An 11343-nucleotide genomic window follows, 5' to 3' on the forward strand; every position below is an offset into this window, starting at 1 on the left:
AGTGAAAAGGGTAAACTTAGTGAATGAAAAACAAACAACATTATAAGGCACAGTGCAAGATACAAAATCAAGCAGAAGTTGTTCTGTTCACAACCAGTGTGGAGCTGAGTTCTGCATTCAGTGCACTCTGAAGAATGAGGTTAAGTTTTTGTTGGGGATCAGCTCAGTTACTCGGGGAAAAGAGGTAAATGGAGGCATCTGAACTTAAACCCTGTACAAAACTACTCATCAAGATAAAGCTGATGCCAACTGAATATATAGTCAAATAACTTTTTAGTTCTAAGATAATTCTCTTGATTGTGAACAGAAATGCAAGAAATGCAGCAGCATTATAAGTTGATATTTTATACTTGGATTTTCAGAAAGCTTTACACAAGGCTCCACGTCGACGATTAAGGGCTAAGGTAAGGAGCCACGGAATAGGAGGTAAAGTATGCTGCTGATTAAGTAATTGGCTCAAATTTAGGAAACAAGTTAGCCTGAAATGGGAACTCTCCAGGCTTGAAAGAGGTTGTGAATGAGATCCCCTGCCCCAGCCCCAGGGTTTAAAGTTTGAAACAGTACTATTTTAAAACCTTGTAGGAAGCAGGGCAAGTAGGTGACAGACATAATTTAATATGGGTAACTAAAGTAATTGCTTTGGGGCAAGGAACCAAAACAAGATTGTTGGCTTTAAATGGAAAACATAGTGAGCCATACTGATCAGCAACCACTACTGTTCATAATGGAAAAGAATACAAATCTATCAGCAAGGGGGAAAGTAGTAAACAATATTTGCAGAATGAAAATCAACAAAATTGTTTTAGAAGGTGTCAGATCCATCTGGTCTGGTCACCTAACCATAGGAAGGATATTCATCTTGGCAAAGTACAAAGGTAAGAAATGAAGACTATTTCAGCTATTAGAAGTTGGGTAATCATTAACGGACCTGGAATTCTTTAGTGAAATAAAAGTCACTGATGTGTCCCAAAATGAAGTTTACAAATTTACGAAGAAATTTTACCATGGTAAATTTTTACTACAGTGGATAAATTAAAAATAAATAAACTATAAAAAGTCAGACAATTCTTTTTCACTTAAAAAGAACACTGGATTTGCAGAATAGGTTACCTGGGAAAGCCGCAGCAGTGTTTTTACGCAATTGGTTCTAAATTAATGATATTTTTTTTCCATAGGTACATGTGAGAGCCTTATTTGACTATGACCCAAGTGAGGATAAAGCGATTCCCTGCAAAGAAGCAGGGTTACCTTTCAGGAAAGGGGATGTCCTTCAGGTTGTGAGCCAGGACGACTCTGTGTGGTGGCAAGCAAAGCGTGTGGGAGATGCAAACCTGCGAGCGGGCCTTATTCCATCAAAAAAGTTTCAAGAGAAGTATGTTGCTGCACATTTTTGTTCTTAGTGGCTCATAGGTCGAAGATGGTTTAGAATTTACAATATTATCTGACTTATCTATCAAATTTCAGTGGCTTAACAATAGATATTCAGCTACACAGAAGTTTAAGTCTTATGATCATTATCTTTTTATGTTATCTACCTAAATTATGTTTGTTCTCAAATGACAAAAGTTCTGCTCCACCAACAATGCAACACAAACGTTATCCAATACATTTCAATTGTTCTTTTTGTTAGCCAATACTACAGGGGAATTAAAACTGAACATGTTCAAGGTAGCTTCACCTCATTAATAATCAGAAATGAATGATGTGTACAATGTTGCTATGTTATTTTTGCAATTAAAATTGATGCATTTGGGACAACTATGAGCTTCCTTTAGTTGGACAAGTTTTGTAAGAATATATTGTAGCTTAATTTATTGGAAATACTGCACAAACATATATTCTTTTAGCGGTAATGATACAACTAATGAGACTCCGTAGCGTTCTTTCATTCTCATCTGCCATAAAATTATCGTGTGGGGTTTTCCTATAAAATAACATGGAATTAATTTTCAATTTGTTATATTTTCACATATCCACATTTTATTATGGGCTTTGGGCTAAATGCTCCTTTCAGCGAATCATTGAAAAATTACAACATGCTCTATAGGAAATCTCTGACATGTGAACAGAACAAGAAATTGTCTAGCTCCTGAATCAATCAGATAAAGAATTATTTGCAGAGCAGGGTGTGACCCAGGATGTCAAAGTTAGAGTATTAAATTAAATGTCAAATCAGATAAAGAAAGCAAAATGAGAGAAGGTGAATTGGATTAAGAGAGAGAAATAAACAGAGAAATTTTTAAAATTACAGGATTTTATTTTTAATATCCCTGAAAATAATGAAAATCAGAAAGAACATGGTTCCGTGTTTGTTAACTATTATGCCAGAGAGAATGATTGATAGCAGTTAACATTTACTATTTTACTAAAAAGGGTTTTCAGACTGGAATGAGAAGCCTTTTTTTGGTATGGATTTAATATGTTATGATCCCAGCCAATGGTCATTTTGGACTAATCAGATCCCAGAATGAAACCTGGCTTGATGGATCATAGGTTTAATTTTATCAGTTACTACAGTGGTCAATCACTGATCATATAACACAAGGCTGCCTATATTCTTTAAGAAAAGTACACAAGTTCCAGACACAAAAGAAAAAAAGCGAAGCAAATGAGATAGTTGAAAAAGATATTAATATAAACAGCAAAATAAAGTTTCAATGTAATTCCCAACAATTTATTTTATATGTACTTAATCCCAGAGAAATATCACCTGACATCAATTCTTTGATTTCTTACTTTATTGACTCTGTCCTTCTTGGACTGCTGGGACCTTTTTATGACATCCCCCTCAAGTTTGCTGATATGAACTTTTTTCAATTCTGATGGCCTAAACTGCTTTTCAGCTCTGAAAATGCGAGAATTTCTGTATGAAGTCTCATAGTTTGGAGGCTTCACAGCCTAAAACACTTCAATATGGGTGAAATTCTCTTGTCAATAGAAATCTAGTGCTCTGAAGTCAACACCAAACTATTGGCCTCAGATCTGTTTTTCTCTGATTGTCAGAAACTCAGCAGTATAAACATTACATTCACCAACACCACAGATGTCCTGCCAGGCATTTACTGCATCAGTGCCTTCTTAGAATTTATCGCTTTAATACACTATACAAAATCATCTGTTAAAAATCATAGAACTGAAACTACACATCTGACTCTATCTTATCATTGCAAATGCTCATATGATAATAACACATAGTATTGCTTTTGTCATCAATATGTGACAAACAAGATAAGTACAGCAAGTTTACATTGTTCAATGTATCTGAAAGGTGAAATTCTCAGCATTGTGCAACTTTTGGTGGAATGAGGCATTTTACAGCACCTTCCTGATTGGTGCACCTAAAGGTACACGTGGGGATGTTGTCCAATTAACACATTAAAAGGAGTGAGTGGTGTTAACCACACCAGTCAGCAAAATCAAGCCCATTCTGTACGAGAAATTTGCCTTGTGTAATATAATGACTGTCCATGTCATATTATGTACAGAACAAAAATTATTATTCACCAAGGTTACTGAGAAAATGCAAGATATAGTATAGTAAATTATAGTTCAAATTGAGTACAGCTTGAGTTGCTAATTATTCTCTGACACCTTGGCCTAATGTTCACAGGAGAGTCTGGACAGTTAATGCCAGAATGCAACAATAGGACAACAAAACCAAATAAATCTTGTTCTTACAAACAATTTTTGCGCCCTAAATTAGAGGCAGTTATCACTCACGCTGCCCCAGCTGAGATGAGCCATTCCAAACATATGGTTTCAAATCTTATATCTTCCTGTGCTTTATGACTCAATACTACATTGGATGCTATACTTCCAAATTAAGCCATTGATGTATCCAAAAGAGCACTTTCTAGATAAACAGTCTTTCAAGGTTACATATGCAACTTATAATATGAGTGTGTGAGTACCAACATGGGTGTCTTTTTCCTTGATTTGATAATGTTGACAGAATACTTTTTCAACATTCTCTTTTTTATTTTCAGACGACTTGCCTACAGGCAAAAAAAAACTAATTTGGAACAAGAGAAGCGCAGTAAAAGATCATCCTGTAAGGAGACACAAATACACTTACCTTCATTTTGTTTCCTGCTGTCTATGCTTTAACTGTCCAAGGTTTAGTGTGGTTCAAAAAACAATGCTGAGCAGGACTAAAATGTTGAGGTTCCTGTGGGTTACTCCCAGTTGCTGAAGCAGTTGAGTTATTGAGTATGAATTACAGAAATGATGGCGATTCCAACATGACTGCCTCATTTGGGCAAGCTCTTTGGGCCTCAGCTGTTGGCTGTACGGACATTTGTTGTTCTTAAGTGCAATTGCCTTACTTCTGCAAGAATTGTAGAGCACAACAATACTGATACTGCACCTGAGACCAGGTTGTTTACCTCATCGTGGGCATAAGCATGACTATGGCAAGAAGACAATATTCAAAACATGGTCAGCATTTTCAGTTTATTATTCATTAACGGGATGAGGGCGTCGCTGGCTAGGCAGCATTTATTGCCCGTCATTATTGCCCAGAAGCCAGTTCAGAGTCAACCATATTGCTGTGGGCCTGGAGTCACATGTAGGCCAGACCAGGTAAAGATGGCAGTTTCCTTCCCTAAAGGACATTAGTGGGCCAGATGGGTTTTTCCCGATAATCAACAATGGATTCAAGGTCATCATTAGATTCTTAATTCCAGATATTTTATTGAATTCAAATTCCATCATCTGCTGTGGTGGGATTTGACCCCGGGTCCCCAGAACGTTATCAGGGTCTCTGGATTAACAGTCCAGCAATAATACCACTAGGCCATCACCTCCTCCTAAAACCAAATACTTCAAAATTAGAAAAATGAACCTAAATCATTATGTAGGACTGATTTTGCAAAAATAATGATTAAACATTCCTATAGTAGAGACAAAGACCAAGGACATTGTAGGTTTTGTAATTTTACGTGTACTAATCAACCTGTTCAGAGACATTATTTCACACCTCTGGAGCAAGTGGGACTGGATCCTTGGTCTCCTGACACTACCACTATAACATTAGAACCCTGTAATGCAAAGTCCATGCGTTAGTTGATGCAGTCAGATAACATCTAGGAAACACAACTGATGTCAGTGCCCTCCACATGGTTAAGAATAAAATATAATAAAGCCTGCCACTGCTGTTATTCAATTCTGCTAGAAGAGTTTGGCATCATTCAGGTCTGATGATTGCAATTATTCTTCTGGATAAAATAGATAACTCGTGAGTAAGAACAGCATCTGCAAATTATAATGCTGAAACATAGGCTGGATTGCCTTTTCTCAAAGCCTCCCCCCTCCCTACCCCTTCACCCTAGGTTGCAGGAGAGCCATGTTTAATCAATGAACGGACAGTTAATTGCTGTGAGCTTAGGGATAATAGTGTCAGTTGATTTGATAATGAACCTAACCGGGGCCTTGTTGGATCCCATGTCTTCTGCCACTTTCGCCTTATGATTTAATGGGGGAACAGGTGGTGGTGGGGCAGGTGGGAGGTTGGGCAGAAGGGTTTGCTGCCACCTAGAGACTGATGTGAGACCTCTCCCACAATTAAGTGAGCTGCCGTTGTTCCTTCAGTGATTTGATGCATTAAATCCAATGCATAGAAATTTACTTCAAAAAAAAGCAGTCATGTTCTGCCCCACACCCCTGCTTTCAGTCAGTAAACCTGCAAGCTCTTCATCTTCAAATACCTGTTCAACTCTCTGAAATTTTTTTTGAGGAATCAGTTTCTGCCACTTTTCAAGTTGAGCATTTCGGATTCTGACAATTAAGTGAAAAATGTTCTCATCTCCAAAGACTGTCAACTGGAATAAAAAGAAGGAAAAACTGAAAATTCTGCAAATCTGAAAAATACGAGTGAAGTTGTCAGAAATGCTCAGCAGATCAGTCGACGACTGGAAAGAGAAAAGACTGGTTATGAGGTTTGGGTATGTCCTCTTCATCAGAAAAAATCTGAATCCAATGAACAGTGGACACACAAGATATCAGCAGGGGCTGTTATCATAGAGACCAACTTCCTCCTCTTTACTCATGACAATTAGATAAAGGTTCATCCTGACACAGCTGATGCATTTTGTTTGAAAAGGAAGTTACAACTGGAATAAATCTGAATGTTTGAAAAGCATTGATTTTAACTTTATATCCCGTCTAACCAAATAAACCAGCTTAATATTTACTGGCATGTTAATATTCTTGAATATTTTCCTTTCTCTTATTAATGCTACCCTCAGATGACCAAAGTTGTGAGAAAGGTGGGTATTGTATTATCTTCTAAATTGCATGAAAGTTATACAGAACTATACAATGTTTGTCAATCTTCAGTAATACTAATATTTGGACATTTTCATATATTAATGCTTTTAGTTTCTAAGTAGATCAAGAAGATTACAGATACACTAAAGCACAAAACTTGGGACATGATTGTAACATTTTAGTTAAAATTGAAGTACTAAAACAAGATTGTATTTAATATTAAGTAACATAGAAACTTCACTTTGCATCCATATGAAAGTATAAAGTGGACAGAGGTTATATAAAATTGCTTCATTTCTGACTAACAAATGCACAGTTTTAAAGGGAATAAACCGAAAGCTTATGTAAAGGAACTCTAGCAGCAGGGAAGCATCTTCACCCCTGCATGTGATTTCTAGTCATGAAGAGATCTCTAGAGTTTCTCGTGGTGAATTTTATGGTCCTTGACTACAGTAGTAACCAGATTGAGCACATTTATGTATACCCTGGGTGTCTGGAATGCACTACCAGAGGTGGGGATGGAAGCAGGTACGTTAGCAACATTTAAGGCATATCTTGATGGACACATGAATGGGAGGCGAACAGAGGGATAGAAACTGCACATGGGCAATAAGTAGTGAGTCTAAATAAGGATTAGAATTGGCATAGGCTTGGTGGGCTGAAGAGCTTGGTTCCTTTGCTGTATTGAATTGTATTATATTAGTTGTGCTGATATCTTCACCAAGTTCACTGCATGCCATTCCCACCCTTGACCAACTGTTTTGAACTGTAGCTACTGATTAGTGCATTCTTGGTTTGTACATTTCAGTGTTCCATGTCAGATTTACAGTGATCAGGGCCACAACTTTGAGACCAAGATCCTACAAGTGCTTTGCAAGGCCAATGGCATTGCCAAGAGCTACAGCAGCCCCCATTATCTAGAGGACAGTGGGCAGAGCAAGCAATTCAGCCAGAAGCTGCATGACATCTGTACAACTTGCCTCCCGAGAATAAGTGAGAGTGGTCCAAGTACCTTCTAGAGCTGGTTTATGTTTATAATAACACCACATACAACCACAGGCAATTCTCCGTCTCTCCTTTGGACAAGACTCAGTCCTTCCTATGGATCCTCTTGTGCTTGGTGCACCTTGTGATGGAGATGGTCAGGTCAATAAGTGGACAGCCGAGCATCACATGATGCTAAACCTCAGAAAATGGAGGGGAGATGCCTGAGACCTGAAATCTGGTGGTGTTGGAGAACTTTAAGCTTTAGCATGACAGATCAAGTGGAGGGGAGTTAGAGAGTGTTGTGGAATTCTGGAGTGAGCAGTACCTTGTGAATGTAGTGAGAGGAGGCCTACCTCTGCCCTGGAAAAAGGCATAAGAGCATCTTTTGGGAGGTGAAAACTGAAACAGTAAGTGTCATCGATCACATGATTCCTAAAGTCCTGAACGACCTACCTCAGTGTGGGTGATTTGCCATATGACCTGGATTCCTTGGAAGTGCAGACAAGAGGTTGAGAAGGTATTCAAAAAAATGCTAGATATCATCCTAACCACTACAACTTGCCCAGATTATAATACAAGAAGAGAATTACCACTCATGTGGATTCAAATATTCTAGCCATCGAGGTGCCATCGAAACTGCTAATCACACATCAGCTTAGCAAACAATCACTGTGCAATTGCCAGAATGGTAGCTTTCAAACAGGGAAGAGTGCAATGGGACCTCCAGCAGCAGGTGGCAAAAATGAGAGAGTTGCTGAAGCAGTCAAACGGACCCTCTCTGGGCGAAAAAAAAGGGTTCTCTGATGAGAAGGAGAGAGAGAGAGAGAGAAAGGATTCCTTAACGTATCAAATATCACAGGTTTTATTCCATGTAAATATTGTAAACACACACTATTTAATTGATGCCAGTAGAATAAAGCAGCCTTGCTCAATGATCTTTGGGACTTCCATGCATTCAAATCTTATGTTACATATGTAGCTGAGGAAGCAACGAGATTGTTGCTTATAGGTCAAAGCTGAATTCCTTTTAAAACTGAACAGTTTGAAAATCTTTCCAATACGCAGTTACTGTTTTAATTTTATTCTTGAGGTCGACTGCAGAATAATTATAGGAATCACAACAACTGGCTTTGATATTATCCAATTCATTCATCTTTTAGAAGTGTTGACAATATGCCTTTAGTAATACAGGACATGACTTACAAGTCCAGAATTATCATTAAGCCTGGGCTATTGAATCACATTCAACACTACAGGTATTGTATTGCAATTGAGGTCAATGATTCATGCAGAAAGACGCAGCTGGATGCTGCTGTCCTTTACTTTTTTATAGATTGCCTTGAAAGCTTTGTTTTTTGGCATCAATCCATCATTGCTCACAAAACACGATGAGCCTGCATATTCCTGGTATTATTTGCATTAATAGCCAAGCATGAGTATATCAAATATAGCAACTGTTAAACTGTTGAGATATTTTAATACACTTGTTGTAATCAAAATTTGCAAGATCAATTATGCACAGCAAATGCAAAGCCTATTTTGATATGTGCAACTGTTCAATTTACATTGCTTCCAAATCCCTTGGGCTAAATTTGCAGATTTTTTTTTTGCATTTTCTGTTTTTAAGAAAAGTGTTGTTATAAGAGTGAGACTCATGATGCCTGGTGCACCATGAGCCATGATGAATTTTCTCATGCAATCTTCCACTCTGCATCTCATTAATTATGCAACAGGCCTCCTTGTGACCATCTCGGAGAATTGCATGGCAGGAAATGCGAGAGCGCTCACCACTGCCAGGATGTTGTCATGTCTACTCTGCATGTGCCATATTTGCACGCAACTCCAAGGCACATCAGGCACTGCCAGCCAGCAACTCTGTTTTATACTGTGGTGTACAGCGTTTTCCCTGTGGAAATTGTCTGGAACCTACTTTGTGGACTGGGACCCTCAAGGATGCTGGTGGATGGGACAATGGAGAGGAGGACCATTCCTTTTATCTGCAGACCAGCAAAGGTGGCCATGCCACCGCCATCGGCCTGGTCCCAGACAGCAGCCTCAGCAGTGCATTGTCTTGAGTTAAAAGCAATGCATAGCCCTGCAGACAGAAGGTGAATGATCTTCTGCACTCCATAAGGGTAAATGCTACTATTTTCTCTTTACTACCTCACAAGCAAAAAACACACTGCCTCTGCACGTGCCTTTCAAAGCTTATGGATTACAACTCTCACTATTGCATACAATGTGTCCAGCCAATAGCTCTCACCCTCCCAAAGTACTAACCCTTCCTGTTCTCTATGTGTTTCCTGCTTACACACTGGGCATACCTCACCTCCTCTCCTGCTCACGCGTCATCACGAATAAGTCTTCCATTCACTTTCATCATACTCAGTGCCTCCCTTTCTGTCATTAAAAGACAAAATGGCTATTGACCAAGTGCAAGTAAATGAGATTAGTTCAGTTTAGTGTTTGGTGGTTGGCATTGACATGGTGGACTGAAAGGCCTGTTTCAATGTTTATGACTCTATGAACAAATGTCAAAATCAGATCAAGAGGACAAAAACCAGCCATGGGTGGTGACGCAAATCTCCTTTCCCCATACAAGATTATAAACTTGTCCAGATAAGGACAGACTTGCTTATATGGGGATGCAGAGACCTCCTTGGTGACCAACCTAATAAGCTTCATTGTGTTGTGCTGTGCTGCTCTCACACTGCATCCAAAACTAACTCATTCTTATCCTGCAAAAGCTTTTATCCCTTTCACACAACTAAGTCAGTCTTTATTCTCATGCAGGCACGAGTGGAATTCTGCCAAGAAGTGGTCTGTGCTAGAGACCCTCAGCTCCAGATCCAGCCCCACCTCAGAGAAGGAAGTCACTCAATGCACAGGCAAAAGTCTCAACTGCACCCCCCATCAGCTCTAGTCTTTCACCTCAGTGGATGTTCAATCTGGATTAGTTCTGGGAGCACAATCTGGTGAGCACATCATTGACGCATCTCCGTGACTGGTCAAGAAGGAAATGCCCTGATCCGTGTCACTCAAAGGATTGTCAGAGGCCAGGCACTTGCTCAGCCAAAGCAGAAGTTGGTCCTCCAGTCTCTGCTGTTAATGAGATTGTCAAAATGCACAGACAGGCACAAGAACTGCAGGCTGATTTGTCAGAGGTTTTCAGTAAACTGGATCAAAGAATGAAGTCCACCAACGTTGTCAGTACTGTGCTAGTCCAGCATGCATACATGTGGCTACCTCCATGAATAGGTTGGCTACTACCATGGAGACCCAGGTCCACCACATCCAGTGCCTCGGTAGATGCGCAGACCTGCATGCATAATCCTGCAGGTAGAAGGACCTTGGCAAAACCTTGCCATTCATAAGTGTCCCTGAGCTTCAAAGAGAAGTCCTGAAGGGTTGAAGTGGTGTGTGAGTTGGTCTGAAAGAGGCAATGATGAAGTGAGCGTGGTGGTTTGGTGATGCCTACTTGCATAGATGAAGGGTGGAAGGGGACAGTGTACATGGAGCAGGTGAAGTGTTGTTGTGAATACAAAGTTGTCTGAACGTCAAAAGAAGCAAACCACAAGTTACTGCGAGGCAACAAGGTGCAAGGCTGGATGAACACAGCAGGCCAAGCAGCATCATAGGAGCAGAGAGGCTGACGTTTCGGGCCTAGACCCTTCATCAGAAAAGGGGGAGGGGAAGGGGGTTCTGAAATAAATAGGGAGAGAGTGGGAGGCGGATTGAAGATGGATAGAGGAGAGGATAGGTGGAGAGGAAACAAAAAGGTCGAAGAGGCGGGGATGGAGCCAGTAAAGGTGAGTGTAGGTGGGGAGTTAGGGAGGGGATTGGTCAGTCCAGGGAGGACGGACAGGTCAAGGGGGCGGGATGAGGTTAGTCGGTAGGAGATGGAGGTGCGGCTTGAGGTGGGAGGAGGGGATAGGTGGGAGGAAGAACAGGTTAGGGAGGCAGGGACGAGCTGGACTGGTTTTGGGATGCGGTAGGGGGAGGGGAGATTTTGAAACTTGTGAAATCCACATTGATACCATTGGGCTGCAGGGTTCCCAAGCGGAATATGAGTTGCTGTTCCTGCAACCT

General features: G+C 40.1%; 1 protein-coding gene across 1 annotated transcript in view; it reads left to right on the forward strand.

Annotated features, from left to right (window-relative positions):
* mpp3a (MAGUK p55 scaffold protein 3a) overlaps positions 1-11343 on the forward strand; it is a 69895-nt gene that overhangs the window by 43392 nt on the left and 15160 nt on the right. Inside the window, exons 9-12 of the mRNA XM_020532898.2 lie at positions 363-404; positions 1176-1372; positions 3987-4051; positions 6246-6266. Of these exons, the coding sequence (XP_020388487.1) occupies positions 363-404; positions 1176-1372; positions 3987-4051; positions 6246-6266 (325 nt within the window). The remainder of the gene's footprint in view (positions 1-362; positions 405-1175; positions 1373-3986; positions 4052-6245; positions 6267-11343) is intronic.

Source organism: Rhincodon typus, chromosome 30, assembly GCF_021869965.1.
Source record: "Rhincodon typus isolate 14 chromosome 30, sRhiTyp1.1, whole genome shotgun sequence".
Lineage (NCBI taxonomy): Eukaryota > Metazoa > Chordata > Chondrichthyes > Orectolobiformes > Rhincodontidae > Rhincodon > Rhincodon typus.